At 45.9% G+C, this 19,201-nt stretch overlaps 1 protein-coding gene across 2 annotated transcripts in view; it reads right to left on the bottom strand.

Moving 5' to 3' along the window:
* ATP2A1 (ATPase sarcoplasmic/endoplasmic reticulum Ca2+ transporting 1) overlaps positions 1-14,796 on the bottom strand; it is a 33,790-nt gene extending 18,994 nt beyond the window's left edge. For both annotated transcript variants that reach the window (XM_028702499.2, XM_028702497.2), the window contains exons 1-7: positions 14,431-14,796; positions 13,038-13,055; positions 11,775-11,857; positions 8,818-8,922; positions 8,204-8,342; positions 1,036-1,116; positions 370-455 (exon numbers count right to left, since the gene is read on the bottom strand). In XM_028702499.2, coding sequence (XP_028558332.2) covers positions 370-455; positions 1,036-1,116; positions 8,204-8,342; positions 8,818-8,922; positions 11,775-11,857; positions 13,038-13,055; positions 14,431-14,548 — 630 coding nt within the window. In that variant the 5' untranslated portion in view covers positions 14,549-14,796. The remainder of the gene's footprint in view (positions 1-369; positions 456-1,035; positions 1,117-8,203; positions 8,343-8,817; positions 8,923-11,774; positions 11,858-13,037; positions 13,056-14,430) is intronic.
* Positions 14,797-19,201: the final 4,405 nt, after the last annotated feature.

The raw sequence follows: 19,201 nt of genomic DNA, 5'->3' as shown, positions 1-19,201 counted from the left end.
CTGGCTGCTGCTTGAGGGAGTGGGGGATATGATATATCATATTATGACCCTGCCATTACTAGGGAGACACATGAAAGCCACAGGCATCTACTCTTGTCTTCTCTCTGATTTTCTCCAGCGACCTGTAACTGAAAAGGGTGTGATGTAATCTCACTGCATTAGCTTTACCAGCTCTGTTTCATTGGCTGCTGCTTGAGAGGGCGGGGAAATGCAAACGCAGTGATGTCACATCACACACACACACTCTACTCCCCACGACACTTTATTGGGGAGATCCATTTCAGTGGTGCCCATGAGTTCCTCCAAAACATTGACATTGGACCTGTGTGTGGGCAGGGTTAGGTCGTCAGCCCTGTCAGTCACACTCACAGAGAACAGCATGTTCTTCTTGTCCTGGTTCACAGCACGGGGATCTGGGACGGGGTCAGTGTGTTTGATCACGGAAACAGACTCGCCTGGTTGGGGTCAAGAAACAGTTAAATTGTCAAGGAGGGACCATGGTGGACTAAGTGGGTACAGACAAGACATGCTTGCATGAACACATGTCCCATGGGGAAGACACACACATGCACTTTTCAGTGGGTAAACACCAGACAGGAAGGAGCGCTTAACCCTTCCTCAATTCCTTTTCCATTGAATTTTATCTAACCCACTGCTTCTTTCCATGGAGCTCACAACCCCCTGCAAATATTTCTCCGTAGTCCCACCGACCCACTCACTGAGAGGAGCCTCAAGACATGTCTGTTTTCCCTGGTCTTCTCTTGCTTGTTGAGATTTAAAACTACCTTCTCTCTATTTCTTAAGTGCCTAACAAGGCATTTTACAATATTGATTATATTATATTTATATTATATTAGTTGCTTTTCACACAAGTGTGACGTAAAATTAGCCATGAGAAAATTCTGCCCAGAAGGTAAACAATTAAAATAAACAGGCCCATGAGGAAAAGGAAAGCAGGGAGGGAGAAAGCTAAAGAAACGGTAATATCAGTAATAATAATACGATTATGAACAATGACAGCAGCATCTACCATACCTGTCAGAATGGACTGGTCCACACGCAGAGTGGTGGATTTGATGGAAATGATGCGAATATCAGCCGGGACTTTGTCACCGACTGGAGAGGGAAAGAGAAAGAAAGAAAGAAAGAAAGAAAGAAAGAAAGAAAGAAAGAAAGAAAGAAAGAAAGAAAATATTTATGAGTTCTAGCCACCGACAGGTAATTGTTCATTTATTTCTTTTTAACTGTTAGCTGCTCTGAACATCTTCATCGAAGGGGGAAAGCAAGGGTAAAAATTTAACATAAAAAATAATTCCTAGACTGTGAGGGCAGAACAGACTACTATATTGTGGCATGAGGAAACTGCTAGAGTGCCACAAGAAATAAAGTGATCAATGGGAGGCCAAATGATGCATCCCACAAAGGAGGCTGCTCATTCTGTCTCTGCACGAATCCCTGGACAAATATGCCTGCAGTAAGAAGGGCCAGAGAAGGGTAAGAAGAGGCGGCCTCGAGAGCCCTGTGAAGAGAGTGCAGAGAGGAAAATGAGGGTACGTCAGAAAACCAGGGGGTAGCCAACCACTGGAGGGCAGTAGAGGATAGTAGACACTGAAGGCACGGCCAGTCAGGGTCACCAAAATGGGCAAAAAGAAAACAAACCAATACTGACTTGGATTAGACAGAGAGGGCCCCCCCCCCAAAAAAAAGAAAATGGTTTCAATGAAGGATCACTGCTCAGGAGGTATTTACTGTACTCCTGCGACAAGCTCTGAATGAATCTAACAGCCAATGTATTAATATGTGATTTTAAATTAGCGGTTAAGGTTTTAATTTATATATTTTAGCTGTTTTATATCTGAATTATTTATTGTGTATCAGCTCATTGAGCTTAATTTTAATCTATATCTGTATGCTCTCTGTTGTTGTATATGTTTGCACTCTGGTCAGGGACCAAAATAAATCGATTCCCGTTCACTGTACTACTCCCAGTTTTACCTCTAGTAAGTGGGTTTTCTATTGTTTCAAAAACCTGTAACACCTGTTTTCAAAAGATTTAACACAGATAGGCAAATATCTGTGTATTATCATTATCATTATCATTATTTATTTATTTATTTATTTATTTATTTATTTATTTATTTTGTATAACACCATTTATACGTAGATCTCAGGGCAGTTCACAGCATAAAATCACAATATAAAAAACAGAAAACATATAATATAAATAATATAAACAAAAACAACCCAATATTTCCCCTTGTGTAAACCCTTGGAAAGTGAATCTTCTGCTAGTTCCGGCTCTCTTAAAAACCATAGTCCGTCTGCAGTTAAAGTCAGGCCTCGTTCACACATAAACCAGAGGAGATGGCAACTTTTGAAGTGCTACAATGTTTGTGCAAATTCAAGTGTAAACTTCCACATTTCAAAGTCCACAGTTTACATAAACAAAATCTGGTGCAGTTTGCATTTATTTAGGTTAAGGCAATAGGGTTCATTTTTGTATGACATTTTATTTTATTCCCCCCCCCCCCCGGCATTTCTTAATATTGATTTCGGATTGTTCCACCCATTAATTCAGAGGGTAGCCAACATGGGGCCCTCCAGTTATTTTTGGACTACAATTCCCAACATCCCTGACCATTGGTTATGCTGGCTGGGGCACCACCCAGGCTTTCCCTGCATTAAATAATGTAGTTAAATAACATGCAGTTTATCATTACATATTTACTCTGCCATTCTCCCAAGAAGCGCAGAGCAGCATCATTGGTTCTCCCCTCAGTCATTTTACCCCCATAGAAACCCTGTGAAGTTGCTTGGACAGAGAGATGTTGACCAGTGCAAGGACACCCAGGGAGCTCCATGGCTGAGTCCTTGCCCAGCACTCTAACTCAGCCTTCGCCAAACTGATGTCTTCTAGACATTTTGGGCTATAACTCCCATCAGTGCCAGGCACCACGGCTGGCTGGGGTTGAAAGGAGTTTGGGTTCAAGACATCGGGAAGGCACTAGCAGAAGGCTGCTCTGGCCAAACCTGACTTTTGAAGTTCTCTAGGAAAGCTGTCTTTGAACAACACAAGTGGCAAAAGCAAACGCAGTCGATTCCAGTGAACTGGTTAGAATCCGAGCCCGTTTATGGTATCCATTACTAGGAGGAGGAGGAGGAGGAGGAGGAGGAGGAGGAGGAGGAGGAGGAGAGAAGAAGAAGAAGAAGAAGAAGAAGAAGAAGAAGAAGAAGAAGAAGAAGAAGAAATAATAATATGTCTACTCAAAACCAGTACACTGAAATACATTGTTATTTGGCTGTGCTGTATTCTGATCCTGTAATCTAGATGAGCCACGATGAAGAGTTCTCCCTATGTTCATCACACCCACTGAGCATTTGCCTCTTCTCTGTGCCTCAGATTAAAACAAATCACTTGCCACCTCTACCACATGGACAAGGCTGCGTCCCTATCCCAAACATCTCTCTCTCTCCCCTTCTCCCCGGCCCCCTCCAAGTTCTCCCATGACCAAGTTATTTATGAGGTAACATATAACCATATGCCATTCTAAAGTGGTTTACATGATCTTCTGTCAAGTTACTTGGCACTCGGTTATACTGCATAAGGGCTGCATACATACTGCACATTCAAAGCACACTTAAAGCACATCCTCCTTGCAAAGAATCTTGGGGGCTATAGTTTACCCCTAGCAGAGCACCCTTAACAAACTTACATTTCCCATGATTATTTTTGGAGTGGGGAGGGAGTGTGCTTTAAAAGTATGATGCGTACACAGCCAAGGAACCTAGCAGAGCAATCCAAACCATGTTTGCTCAGGACAATGCCCTAGTAAATTGGGTTTATTGCAGCCTAAACAGGGGGGTATTGTAGGAAGGGGGTACCGTCATAAATGCCTGGTTTGGGGAGACTTGAGGGTGGCCACTGCCTGCCAAAAATAGGGCAAAAGAGCAGAAGAGAACACAGATTGAGTTAAAATGTGTGTGTGCTACTTTATAGGTATAGATGCATTAATATCATTTAAATAGAAATGCATACAAAGACTGTCTCCCAATGACCAGGGTGCCTGCATGCTCAGCTTGCTTGCTTTCTAGATTGCCCAGGCCTCTCCTGTTCTGATGGTTCTTTATACTGAAATCAGACTTGACAGGCTTTCAAATGGAGAACGGACGCCTGAAAAACAAGACCCAAAGCCACCCTAGGGGAATTGTTCGGTGGTGGCGATGAGGATATATTGTAGGTGCCCTCAAGACCAAGGAGTGCAGGCCGGAGCAGATGGGGGCGAGCTTTTGGCCCTAGCAATACCCCAGAGGCAGCACCCGCAGAGGCTTTCCCCTCCGCCTGCCCCCTTCCTCCACCTGACAAGGCACGGTAACCCTAGATGTCCCCATGCACCCCAGCTCACTTTTCCACAAGCGCATTAAGTGTCTCTCTCGCTCCCTCCTTGCCTGCCTCATCACATTCCCCAGGCATCACCAGCTGCCTGCCACTGTCCATACAAGGTGAAGCCGGTTGCTGGGCACCATCCACTGCCCCGTTGCCTTCTCTCCTTCAAGGAGATGGAGAGGTCACGGGTGCCCTGACAGGGAGGAGGAGGACTTCAGGCCAGGCCAGGCTGGGAGAGAGAGGTGGTGGCAGGAGACCACGGATTTCTGCATCCCCAAAGGTGATGCTAAAACTGCTCAGCCAGCAATGTTTAAAATATACATATAAATAAATCAGGCGAGCTTGCGAAAGTTGGCACAAAGCAGTGCAGATCCCTTCTCGGAATTATCTCTTCCTTAAATCCCTCTGGAGCACAAGGCAGCCCCTGGCTTCTCTTTTGCAAAGTATAATATTAACTCTGTGGAATTCCTTCCCGCTGAAATATTGTGAGGTGGCCAGGTGCAAAGGAAGGCAGGGCTTGAATGGGACTTTTGCCAGGTGCGAGCGTATCATGAAAGGAATGAGAGAAGTTGCGCTGGCTGGAATTCCCACTTCTATGTACTGGTAACTCTTAAGAAGACGCAAGAGCCTCGTCCTCTTCCTTTGCATCTGGCCGTGGCCCAAATCACGTGGCTTTTAAAAAGGGGGGAGGGATAAAACCATGGAGGATAAAATAGTCATAGCTAAGAAGAGAGCCTCCATGTTCAGAAGTAGTTTACCTGAGAAATCCAACGCTATAGATAAACAACAGGGAAGGTGGTCATATTAATGCTGTATTTCTCAATTTATCATTGATGATAAATTGTAAGAAGGAAAGCATTTAATAAATAAATCTAATAAAATAAGTAATAAATTGAGGACAGGCAGTGACAAATTAAGAAGTATTAGAGACAGCCTTCTGCCCCTATGTCCCAAACAGAAGGAAGCATTTGTCAGAACTTTTCAGAATTTATTTTGAATGACTTCTGGTTTCAATGGAAAATGCTTTGTTAGGTGTGTGTTTATATAAATAATATTTGTTGTTTTATTTTATATCTATGTAACCCTTATAATTTTATCTATATCTAATAGGAGCTTTATCTTCCTTCGCATTGCCTCAAAGAGGACCCAAATTTACAAAGCCGTGCCTTTAAAAAGACACAAAAATGCCCAGTAAGGAAGAATGAGGTCTCATATTTAGGGTGGCCGTTTGCATACTGCCAAAAAAAGCATCACACACAAACACACAAGAAAGGACAAAAGTGGCCACCGCTGCACAATATTTGCATATGCTAATTTGTGTCTAGACGAAACACTTCACGCTGCTATAATTTAAACAGATATACAACACATCTCCATAGCAGGGAAGTCTATGACCAAATGACCTGTGTTCCGGCTCAGCCTGCTATCCAGGTGTACTAACTGTGGATGGGCAACTTCCAAGGTTCTCTGAAAAGAAGACTTCTTCAAACAGAAGATCATCCTCTGTAAAGAGAGACTAATGGCCACCCTCCCCTACTGTGGGTAGAGAGAGAAAGAGGCAGCACAAACCTGGGGGGACGGGGCTTCAAGAAGCATCTCACACATACAACGAAAGGCGGGGGGGGGGGGCAAATTCTGGGGGAGCCTGTCCCAACCACCCAGTGAAGGATTAATGCAAGTGTATGTGTTTGTGTGTGGGTGCCCTTTATATTTTGGAGACAGTTGTGCAACTGGCCCTGTGTGAGTAAATGATCTTTGAATTAAATTAATGCGGACCAAAGGGAGGGGAGAGCTTGGCGGCTGGCCCAGCTTTGGGGACAGCTGTTGCCCAGTAAGTGCAGCTGAAGGGGATTCCTCAGGTCTCTGTTTTCACTGCTCCACCTCCAGGCTGCACCCACCGTGGGGACTGTCTGTTCCCAAAACATCCCCTCTGCCTCCACTCCAGGGTCAAGACAGGCCAAGCCCAAGGAGTAAACAAGCTACATGATGGAGGGATAGGCATGATGGGGCGGGTGGCAGGTGGGGTGAGGGGTGAGGGTGAGCCACAAAGACTTTGCTGAAGCAGCATCTCCAATGCTCCCTGAGGGCTCGGGGTTGGAGGAGGGCATTATCTGACCCCACAGGGAACAGGCAACACTCCCCTTTGGATTCTGGGTAATGGCCGCTCCAAACCAGCACCACACAATTGGGGTGAGGAGACACTGGGTTGGGGATTTTCTGCCTGGTACAAGAGATCACTGAAGTGGGAGATTGATAGAAGTAGCCCCAACCCACCCAAAATATGGAGATAGGAAGGGAACAGAAGAAGAAATCAGTGCTTGCAAGTGGTCATTATGAAAGACCGCCTGATGTTTGCTGCAACAGACTATGACAGGAAGAACTCAAAATGGCACAGGAGGGCATTATCAGAGAATTTTCCAACTATAAGAATCCAAATATGGACACTGAAAAAAGAAACTTCACATCTTGAAACTCAGAACTTGTGTCTATGATTTGCCCTAATCCAAGCCTTGTTGACATTTACCCAATTGATTTTATAAACCCAAAACAAGGGAGAGGGTGTCTGACCCTTGATACCTTCCCTAGGCACATGCCCAATCCTGACATCTCACTTTAATTTTCTCTCCTGGGGCTGAAGCCTCTTCACCTTCACTTATTTCAGCTGCAGGAAGTCATGATCCTGCACCTATTAGAAGAAAAAACAAAAAAAAAAAATCCTTCCAGTAGCACCTTAAAGACCAACTAAGTTAGTTCTTGGTATGAGCTTTCGTGTGCATGCACACTTCTTCAGATGGTATCTGATGGTATCTGAAGATGGTATCTGAAGAAGTGTGCATGCACACGAAAGCTCATACCAAGAACTAACTTAGTTGGTCTTTAAGGTGCTACTGGAAGGAATTTTTGTTTTGTTTTGACTATGGCAGACCAACACGGCTACCTATCTGTAACTATTAGAAGAAAGTTACCCTCTGCCCAAGGCTAAACATCACACCCAAAAGTTTAATCTAATTGTCACTCTCTAAATCCAACACTATTCTGGCTGATACAGAGAGTCCAAACTGTACAACATGTACGTACAACATTCACACCAACCGTCGCTTCAGTTTAATAAACCATTTGTAACTTTTAAGTCTAGCAGTGGAGATGTGGAAGCACTGAGACTTCTCTTTACAAGGGATTGCCTGTCCCTAATCCAGAACTGTTTGCTCATGTGGATGCTTACAGAGAAGAGCTCATGTCATCTCCTTTCCAAGGTGCCTTTGGCCACCATAGAGAAGACTACATCCACTCTAGGAAGCTGGGATGTCCCCCTCTGACTTCATTACCCATGAGCCTACTTGTGGGGAAAATACTCCAGTCCATAAAGAGGGTATGAAGCATAGAGAAGCAAGGTGTGCTCTCCTAGATGTCCTTTACAGGAACAGCTAAGGCTGCTTTGACCTCTCTTTTTGTGAATGCGGCCATTTTTAATCCCACCCCAACGAAGTTTGTCTTTTAAGTTGGAGAGCTTGTGCTGTATGGACCACTGTGACTAAGGGATTTAAGTGACACTCGCAGCATACATTTAAAGCTTATGTCTTCCCCACAAAGAATCCTGGGAACTATAGTTTGTTAAGAGCACTGGGGATTATAGCCCTGTAGGGGCGGTTAATTACATTTCCCAGAATTCTTTGGAAATGTGCTTCAAATATATGGTATGGGTGTGACCTTAAAGGCTGTGAAAGATACCCATGCTGTCCCAAAATCTCTTTACTCTATGTCTAGTCTGCTTCACCCTGAAGCAATCACTTTCATTCCTTGCCTCGGTCCGGGACTTACCTGCCACCTCTGCGATGTCACCAGGAACCATCTCCCTGGCCTTTATTCTCTGCACAGACTTCCTGTCAGACCGATACACCTTGCCCATCTCAGGCTCATACTCTTTTAGAGCCTCAATGGCGTTCTCAGCATTCCTCTCCTGGAAGTAGAAGAGACACAACCAGCCATAGTTAAGACCCTCTCTGGAGGCAATGCTTTGACACCCACAACCACACACCAAATGACTGGGCTACCCAAAAAGCAATAAAAGAAACAGAAACACAGCATTTTGGGCTGCTTTGGTGGGTAATAATAATTTTTAAAAATTGTGTTGCTTTATCCTGCTTCCTAAGTCCTTGTGGGTCCTTTGCCCCACTTCCTGCTTGTAGCTTTTCCATTCTCTCCTCAGGCTTTGCAGTACAGCAGGGGAAGCTGTGGCTCTCCATAGATGTTCTTGGGTCTCCCATCAGCCCTAGTCGGCATGGTGAAAGGCCAGGGAAGCTGGGAGCTGTGGCCCCAGCCCACCCTTTCAGTACAGTGAAAACAATACTGACCGAGCCACTGGTAATTATGTGTGCGAAACCCTTTAAGGCACTATGCAAATGCTGGTTTTGCATGGTTGTTGGTTTGTTTACCTGCCATACTCCAACAATGGCGTTGGCGATCAGGATCAGCAAGATGACAAATGGTTCCACGAAAGCTGTGACAGTCTCCTCACCTTCCTCAAACCAGGCCAGCACCTGCCCAAAAAAGAGAGGCACATGCTTAGAACTGGGGGAGCGGGACCTTCAGCCTCCATCTTGCGCAGGCATAGCTCTCACTCATTTCCACGGTTAGGAATCCTGGCTCATCCTTCGCCCTCCCCTCCCTTATCCTTCTGGGATCGCGTTTGCCTTTTGATTCCTCTTGACATTTGGAATCTTGAGACAGCTGAACCCTGCCTGCACTTTGCATGTGTACAAGATGAAGCGTGTAAGTTGATCCCATGAAACCCGAGAACTCCGGTGCAAAGGGCTCCTGCTTGTCTCTGTGTGTGTGTGTGTGTGTGTGTGTGTGTGTGTGTGTGTGCAAGCCTATGGATGTTGTGTAATTGTGTGGGCAGCTGCAAGTGTGCAACTGTATGCACAGCTTCAAGATGTGAAGAAAACACGTTTCCCAAGTGCAAATGAAATGTTCCAGTCTGACCCAGGTCTATGCTGCCCTCTGCTGGAGGGAGCTGCTCTCTTTCTCTCTCCGTGTGTGTTTGTTACGTAAACACAACATGGGTATTAGGGTTTGCACACTTGCAAGGGTAGTGTGGGATGCAACCCATCTGCTCCTCTTGTGTCCTGGATACACAGTGGAGACAACAGTTGCCAGAGGGGCGATATTCAATCAGCGTGCTATTGTAAATTGAGTTAAAATCTCCCAGCCAGTTTTGGAATCTCCATATTTAAGATTACCAAAGAATAAATGAAATCGCAGAAATGTAGTGCTGGAAGGGATCCCCAGGGTCATCTAATCCAACCCCTTGCAATGCAGAAATCCGAGCTAAAGAATATGTTTAGTCAGAATCTTCTTTCTTGTCATCTGAATCCATTGGTTCAGGTCCTGTCCTCTGGAGTAGCAGAAAACAAGCTTGCGCCATAAACAACAGATTGCTTTTTTCTGTTTGTTTCCAGTTCCAAATGTTTGCAATACAAAAGGAGCCCACCTTTTACTATGTTTATTCTTGAAATAACCACAGTATTGGAAACCAAGTTGTCCAAAATGCAAATTGCCAAGAATCCAAATGTTCCTAGGTTGGCTTGTGTGCTTAACTAAGTTTCCGGAGGGTAAAAACTTAAAGTCAAGCTGCAGAAAAGGAAATAAAGACTAGACCTGGGATCCGTCATCTGAAAGAGGTATGAGTGTGTAAGGGCTCATCCACACTTCTGCTTGTCCCGTGCCTAGAAAACACAGGTCCGGGCAGTTTTCTGCTTGACCCAGGCGGTCCAAGTGTTTTCGTCCCTTGTTCCGCTCCTTTCCCAGGGAAAACCTGCTATTTAGTGCTAAATCAGAGAATCAAATGTCAAGTTCATTTTGCCGTTTGCTATGATTGACTGAGTGCTAAAGAGCAGTTTTCCCCGGGGGTGGGGGGAAGCAGAGGGACGAGGAAATGTGGATAAGCCTAAGAGATAGGAAAATATCACAACTTGTTCTCTCTCCATCTTGCCATGAACAAGCATAGCACAGATTCTTTGGCCATGTTGGCTGGCCGGGTCTGATGGCAGCTGGAGTCCAGCAACACCTGGGAGACTGTAGCTTCTATAGGTTCACCAGAGTCTATACAAGATACTGTTGCCTCACTCCAGAATCCCTGTAATACAGCACACTAATTGGTGGTTTGAATGAGAGAGGGAATGAGAGAATTACTAGTTGCTGGATCACAGCAAGCCTGGTCACAAATGCCTTCTTCTCCTTGGCCAAGAAAATGCCAGGTATCCTGGGTTTTCTGAGGAGCAGTGAGGTGAAGGGGCTCAGGCTACCTGAGAACTAGGCCGTTAACAGTGACCTTTACAGCGACCTCTTGGTGCTGAGCCAGGCCATGTGCTCTTCCAGAAATTAGTATCACGGCCCAAGGTGGCTGCATCTCAAGTGTCAAGGAACCGGGCAGCGAGGCAAGTTGTGGAGAGGCAAGATGAGGGGAGGGAAGCGTCCATTTCTGTCGCTTCCATTTTGTAGTTATGGTGGGAGTGAAGCAGGGAAGTTGGCAAAGAGGTTTTGGAGCTGGTTGGCGAGCTCCCCCCCATTAATGTGAGGGAACTCATTTTCTACATACAGGAGCCTAAAGGCCAAGTTATCCCCATGCCCTGTTGCCAGGTTCAGTTTATTTACTAATTTGGGTGGATACAGAAGTATATAATTTGAGAGATACACTTGCTATAAAAGCACAATCACTACATTTTCACCTAGACAACCTTCTCTACAATCTACTCTCTTGGGATGAGTTCAGGGGAAATTGGTTCTACGGATTCATAGCAGAAGCTAGCCATGCACAACCCCGATTGGCTGGAAACTAGTATATCTCTAACCCCTAAGCATGAAGGGAAGACAGTCTATCGAACCAGTGCACAAGGCAACCTGTCTAAAGCATTGTGCAGTCAGAGAGGGCAGTTTGGCTTAAGCTGGGGGGGACGGGACCCTACAGTGCCCTGACTTGGATGTGTACATCTGGAAACACTTTACATTTAAATAGTGGTGAGGAAAGATAAACTCTCCAGATGTTCAGATGTTTCTTTAACATTACTTCAATAGAATATGTTCCAAAACTGAGCCTTGAGTCATATTAGGTCCCAGTGAATGCTTCCAGTGATTGATGATGCAGCTTATCAATATGGCAGCTCACTGAAGAGCAAAGCTTCTCAGCACACCAACTACGGGCATTGGTACACATCAGCCATTGACTCTAAAGGAAACCGGTTCATCTCTTGCCTAGGATGTGTCTCCTTTTGACTGTTTCCCTCCATGTGCCCCCAAACCGCTCGCCTCTCCTTCCCAATGCTGGCTGTATTTCAAAGGCCCTTCTCTGAGTAACCCAAATTTCCTCACCCACAAGGCCACAGTCACTTACAAAGGAGATGCAAGCAGCGAGTAGTAGGATTCTGACAAGCAAGTCTTCAAATTGTTCCGCCACCAGCTCCCAAATGGTTTTGCCTGACAAGCAAGAAAGGGAGGTGTTAAAGGATCAGAGGGCACAAAAATTCCAGTTTCTGAGGGCAGTTAGCTAGAAAGGGATTGGGGAGGGCACCCGAAATGACGTACGTTTGCCATGAAAGATGGATTCTCTATGATAGGTTTCGAGCAAAGCCTAGACAGGGACGTCTAGGTGAGCTATAAGCCCCCCAGGTGCTCTTTTCCTGAGGGCTCGTTCACATTTCCACTTGTGCCATGCCTAGAAAGCACAGGTCCAATCAGTTTTCCCCTTGCCCCACTCCATTCCAAGGGAAAAGCCACTCTTTAGCGCTAAATTGGAGCAAATGTCAATCCAGAAAATTCTGAATTGCCATTTGTTTCAATTGAGCAGATAAGAGGAAGTGTGGATACCCCCTGAGGGTCTAACTGAAGGGAGAACAAAGGAAGGTCCTTCATAACTACGCATTAACAAAAGCCTGACAGAGAACAAGTCACTTCAGGAAGGGAACTTGTGGCTAAGAAGTGGTGGTTGGTGCTTAACATCTCTGCTGTTAACATCTTGGTGCTTAACATCTCTCCAGATTGCCTCCTCCAAGCTGATTTTTCTCCCTCCAGAGCAATGTTCACCCCCTTTCCCATAAGTGAAAGGAAGAAATCACCTCTTTTCTTGTAAGTGGCCCCACAACCCCCATTGCTGGCTCAGCAACACCTCAAAGGCTGGTGTATACCCAACCCTCTTTTCTTAAGGCAAGTGTATGGTCTGTCTGTTAGGATAGCCAGGTGCCATGAGGCTTGGGCAAGAAGAAGCCTGTGAATGGAGACTGGGAGATTGTCAATGGAGCCTGGTGGGATACAGGTGAGGCCTAGTAGCTGTTTTGGGGATGAACTTGTTTGTGCTTGGTGCCTCAGGCTGAAATTTGATGGGAAGGGTAAGCTGAAGAGAATGGGAAAACCTTTCAGGGCAAGCAAAAAAAAAAAGCCCCATTGATTATAGTTCTTGACATTTTAGTCCTTGCTTTGGAAAACCGGAAAGATGGCTAAAGGTTTAAAACTTAAAGCCAAAAATAGAGACCTGGCAGCCGTAATTGCTGCTTTACAAAGTCAGCAGGGAGAATTTGAGCCAGGTAAGATCAGGGTACAGTGGGGCTTCCTATGTCCTAACACTTCCCAACATCTTTCCACACCAGTATTAGGGACTCACCTTCTTCAGCTGGGAGTTCTGTGGGGTAGAGAGAGAGAGAGAGAGAAAGAGAGAGAGAGAGAGAGAGAAGCGGGTTAGGGTTGTGTTTTATTATGACTTTGTGGACTGGATTGTCAGGCAAAGATGGAGACAGAGAAGAAAGGCTCTGTGGTTAAGTTAATGAGGCTGGCTTCTCACATGGAGTTGAAGGTTAATATCGCAGATCAGAACTGAACAGTTAGAAACAAGCCATGGGGTCATGCTTAGGATTATAGAACTGATTGTGAGGCAGACACAGGTTAATTGTGAGGTGGACATGGGTCTCAGCTACAGACAGCAAAGGGGCCTTCTACCAAAAGGTTATGGGCTATAGTTTTGAAAGAAGCCATTGGGCCAGAGCTGCTGCCGCAGAATTACCGTAAGTTGGGTGTGAGGTGCCCCTTGTTAGCAGGACTCCACAAGGAGTTGCAGCCAGTTGCATACTCATGTGCATAACACAACATGGCATAGGTACACACTCACAGCAACCCCACCTTATCATATCTGTGCCATGTACTTGTGTCCTGTAAACCCCCCCCCCTCCAATTCCCTTCTCTAAAAGTTAAGACTTGGATCCTAGAGGATATCATGCATGGGGAGACAGGGAGGAATACATTGTCCTTGTTGCTTAACTGTCTGCATCTTCAGCAGGATACTACTACCCCCTGCAAAAACAAGCAAACAAAAAAGCCTCCCCTCTTCATATTGACACCCTTCCCAATAAACCACTACCATTCCACTTAACTGCTAAACTCATGTTCCCCAAGGACATCACCCCCTCCCCAGTTACCCTGCATCCAGCCAGCCTGTCCCTTAGCGGCTGTGGAATATCAACCCCCCCCCCCCCAAGGCAACCTCCCGGCTGCTCCTACAAGTTGCCCATCAGCAATTTTAATATCTGTTTCATACCAAAGGGAATTACTGGGTTATTCTTAGCAAAGCAGCAGCTGCCCTGTCCCCAGCCTGGCTACCTCCCCCCATCCTAATAATCTTCAGTGCTCTTCTCCTTTGCTTTTGCCTCCATCCCTGTTCACCTTCCATTGCCTACTTAATGGGGCTCTTCCTTCCCTTCCTGTGCCTATGTAACAATTCTTCTTCGGCATGTACTGAAACCCCACCCTTCCACCTCCTCTCTGTGTGTGCATCCGCCCTTTTCATCTAGAAGCCATGGCTCTGCATCCATCCACCTGTCCATCTCTCGCCCGATCATCCTTGGTTTTCCTTTGGTTCTCGTATCCATTTTTAGGTGGCCATCCTTTCAGCTGCATCCTTCCTTCCACGCATCTCCCTCCCTCCCTCCCTCTGCCCTTCTCTGCATCCTGGCACCTCGACGTGTGGGTACCAACATGGTCCTATAACTCAGGCAGCCACTCACCATTGTATCCGTATTTCTCCAGGTGCTTCTTCACCTGCTCGGGAGAGAGGCCTGAATGCTCATTCACTCCAAAGTAAGCCAAGCACTCCTCCCCTGTTTTGGCGTGGGCGTTTTCCATCGTTGCCCAACCACAGCTGCCCCGTTGCTGTGTGAAAAGGTGCTCCTCTCTTCCTGTCGGCTCGGCCTGCTTCTTCGACCCCCCTGACTTGTGCGGTCACTCGTGCCCCCTTTTGAGTTCCTTCTCCTTCTCAACAGACCATGGTCCTTGGCACACGGTATCCAACGATGGAGGGAAAGCCCACACGACCCGTCCTCGCACAGAAGCCTTCACCGAGCTCGGAGGCTGGCACACGTCCTTATGAGGCAGACCGGGGCCCAGATCCCCGGACATTGTCGGTGGGCCCCCATTGGGTGACTGGTGCTGACATCACCTCAGCCACCAACTCACATATGGCCTTCTGCGGAGAGAAGGTATTTTTTGCTGACTTGAGAGGGAGAAGCCAGGAGGGTGGTTGGCTTGGCTTGGCGGGGGTGGGGGGGAGAGTAGGGGAGAGGAGGCCGGGTGTCCACAGACCCATGTGTCACTCAAATGTTCGCCTGTTCCTTGCAAGAGATCTCACCCTAGCCTCCCCCTCCTGCCTCTAGCAGATTTAGGGTTTATTTCTGTCACTTGTCGTCTATAATGAAGACACACAGAGGACTGGGTTGCCCTCGCTCCCATATATGCTATTAGATATGCGTCTTCTTCATTTGCGCAGAATTAAATGTTATATAATTACTCAAACATTCTTATGCCTGTACGTGTATAAAAACGTGTATACGTGTTTTGAAACATTCTTTTTATTTTGTGTATCAGAGAAATAGCCCGTCTACCTTGGGACGCAGTTTCTGACCATGACCAATCAGATATTCTACGTCCTGTCATTTGTCTTCAGTATCTGTTACTTGAGGTGTGTGGCCTCTAAGCAGGGTTGCTGTGTCTGGCCATTGTGGCTAGTAACCACAGGTCTTCCACCAATATATAATACTGTTTAAAACAACACAAACAGCCCTTTATTGTGGAGGTTGCCATAATCCCTGTGGCAAGTGACTTCTTATGTTTTAAATGTAATGGAGAGAGACTATGGCTTCATCTGCACAAAATATTTAAATATTTCTACTACTTTAAACAGTCATGGCTTTCCCCAAAGAATCATGGGAGCTGTAGTTTGTTATAAGTGCTGACTGCTGACAGGTGTGTAAAGGTAAAGGTAAAGGTACCCCTGCCCGTTTGGGCCAGTCTTGCCAGACTCTAGGGTTGTGCGCTCATCTCACTCTATAGGCCGGGAGCCAGCGCTGTCCGCAGACACTTCCGGGTCACGTGGCCAGCGTGACAAGCTGCATCTGGCGAGCCAGCGCAGCACACGGAACGCCATTTACCTTCCCGCTGGTAAGCGGTCCCTATTTATCTACTTGCACCGGGGGTGCTTTCGAACTGCTAGGTTGGCAGGCGCTGGGACCGAACGACGGGAGCGCACCCCGCCGCGGGGATTCGAACCGCCGACCATGCGATCGGCAAGTCCTAGGCGCTGAGGTTTTACCCACAGCGCCACCCGCGTCCCTGCGCTGACAGGTGTGAGGAGACCCCTATTCCCCTCACGGTGGTCATTCCAGCATTCTTAAATTGTCAATTCCTCTTCCCAAGGAACTCTGGGAATTGTAGCTCTGTGAGGGCAATGGGGGGGGGGGTCCTCTTAACAGCTCGCAGCACCCTTAGCGAACTACACGTCCCAAGATTCATTGTGGAAAGCCACAGCCATTTAAAGCAGTATGATACTTCTTTGAATGCACAGTGCCTGTGAGGCCTATAGCTGTCTTAAACCTGTTCCCAGCTGTACTGGGTGACCTCAGCATTTTTCTTCAACGTAATAAGAAATGAAATAAAACTAGGTTCTTGCATTTATTTCTTTTGTTCTCAAAAGGTTTTCCTGGGGAAAGTGTTGGGGCAAAAAAAGAACAGAAAAAAAGCACTCTGACGCAGTGTGGACCTGTGTCTAGAAACACAGACCTTCCAAGTGTCTTGATTTTCCAGGGACAGTCCTAGATTTAGAGAAGCTGTCCTGGTTTCTGATTTGATCCTGGAATGTCCTGCTTTTCTTTAGGACATCCCTATTTTCATCAGAGAAATGTTGGAGGGTATGGAGTTATCCAACCCCCAAGCCATCTGAAGGCAGTTCAGTGTTTGATGTTTAATGTTTTATTATGTTTTTATATATGTTGGAAGCCGCCCAGAGTGACTGGGGAAACTCAATCAGATGGGTGAGGTATTATTATTATTATTATTATTATTATTATTATTATTATTTAGGATGTCCCTATTTTAATTGGAGAAATGTTGGAGGTATGGAAATACAGCACAAAAGGAAGTCTGGATGAAGCCTCAGCATTGTCTACAGTGATTGGCAACAGCTGTCCAGATTTCAAGTTGAGGTTATTCTATTCTGGAACTTTCTCCACTGTCTCCTTCCTTGTGAGGCTATATTGACCTATCTGCCTCCCTGCCCAGCCAGCGCATCCATTCGAGCAACCATATTAATCAGCGATCATGGGTTGCCTGAAGCTTTCTTGCTGTGGTGTTTCAACAGACGTTATGTACAAATTGTTTTTATTGGTTCATGTCCTAAGGGCATAAGCCTCCAACCCAAGAAAGCTGGCTCCATGTGGTAAGATTATCACCTCTTGTTGGATTGATAGCAAGCTGTCTGAAGCTGGATAAAAATAGTAGCTAAGGTGTTGGTGGTTACTGAAAACTCAAATGAGATATTAAAAGCTGGAAACAAACAGAAAACTAAAAATAAATGATTAACATTTGAATAATAATTTTGAGGCCCCTCCCCAGCCCAAGGATCTTTGTATATGTGTGCATCCATCTTATTCCATTTTGCCTAATCAAGATGCCGGTCCTCAAGAAATGGAACAAGGCACAGTTTTGTTTTGCTAGTACTTGTCTATAGGCACCCAGCTTCTTAAGATCACACAGTGTGTTGTGAGGTGAGATGTAATGCCAAGGCTTTGTGCCATGGATGGGATAATAATAATAATAATAATAATAATAATAGTAATAATAGTAATGGGTTTTTTAGGGCTGGGGGTTGCAGGGAGGGCAGGTGCTTGAGCAATCTGAGTAAGAAGTTGGGAGCCAGTTCCTCTGCTATGGCTTAATCTCTGGGAGGGCAACTGGGGAAGGGGTTGGGGTCAGGGACATGAACCAGATTCCTTGAGCATTGCAAACATTCCCCCCCACCATCCCTGGTATTTGACATTTGTGTGGAAGTGACAGCTTCTTTCCAAGAAGTACCTGAACACAAGAAGAGTGCTAGATAGAAGGAGCTCCATCAACTCATCAAGTAAAGAGGTGATGAATATGTCTGGATTTCTAAGGACTTGGTGGAGAGCGGGCAGGGGGAGGAGGAAGAGAGGGGCTCTTGCTCCCAAAAACTTTTTAATCCGGAAAGGAGGAAGCAGGAGAAGAAGGGAGGTGAAACCTCATATCACAGACAGGGCCACGGTGGGGTTTTAACCTGTGTTGTTTTGAGAAAGGATTCCCCACCGAAACTGGCGGCGTATTTTTTCACGGCAGCTGTTCATGTTCTGGGTGAATGTTGAAGCACGGAGCTTTTCCTCAGGGACACCCCTGGAGCCAAGAGAGGGAAGCTGAGTATGCTGACCGAACAGCACCATCTGATCTCACACTCAGCCAGAGACAAGAACTGCACCATGCCAGTGCCAAAAGCGGGAGGAAGCATACCCAAAGGGGCCTCTAAAATTAATCTGTTGTTTCCCCCCTCCTCCTCCTCCTTCCTCATCCCTTCTTCCTTTTGTGTCATGTCTTTTATAGTGCAAGCCTGAGGGTAGGGACTGTATGAGCTTTTCATGCATCCATAAGCCCCCTTCTGGGAATCAACACTTTGACAAACCGAACAAATGATACTTTGCATTGAGGGTGTGTTCACAGGACCAGATGAAGTTGCCCTCCCCTCCCCCTCATCCCAAGCCCGCTTCATTTCACAGCTCTTTCCCCATTTAGTTTCTGCTTCTGTACACACCAGGAGACGATGGGACATTTTTTTACCTTAGGCAAAGAAGTTCACGCCTTGGTTAGAGACAAATTAGGAATGACTTGAGGACATCAAAAAATTGTCTTTTAGACCAATCTACATGATACATATGTGTTTTGGATTAGTGTACTTTGTGTGAACGTGGATTAAAAACCCAGCACTGGAATCCACAGTAAATGGGAGTGTGAACACAGCTGTAGAGTCTTCAGCCACAATGCCCTGTACTTATTGTTTGCTTGCTTTTTAAAATAATTTTCATTATTTTCATTAAACATTACAAACAGCAAATATAATCGCACACAATTGTTGTGGTTGCAAGCCTGTACAAAACAAAGCACAGTACAGAAGCAAGGGGAAGTATGCACCAGTATTATGAGCACTCTGCTCTCATGCATTTGGAGATTCATCTTAATGCAAGGGTCCTATGCCTCATTAATCACCCCACTTTCAATGAGCCTCCACATGGCCCCTCCACATAGGATATTGAGAGTCAGGGGATATGAAGTGTGCTGTCCCTTATTTATGAACAAGTGTTTCTGAAAAGGCTAGACCTGTTTCAAACGAGAAAACTCTTCTTCAGGGTGATTTTCTTTCTCCTTTCAGCTATTTCAAAGCAGAGTCTTCTTTCTCTCCATTTATTCCCTGTAACTATGGAAGCCTGATAACTTGTCTGG

This window comes from Podarcis muralis, chromosome 13 (assembly GCF_964188315.1).
Source record: "Podarcis muralis chromosome 13, rPodMur119.hap1.1, whole genome shotgun sequence".
In the NCBI taxonomy this organism is placed as follows: Eukaryota; Metazoa; Chordata; class Lepidosauria; order Squamata; family Lacertidae; genus Podarcis; species Podarcis muralis.
This window is presented reverse-complemented; position numbering and strand designations above follow the sequence as displayed.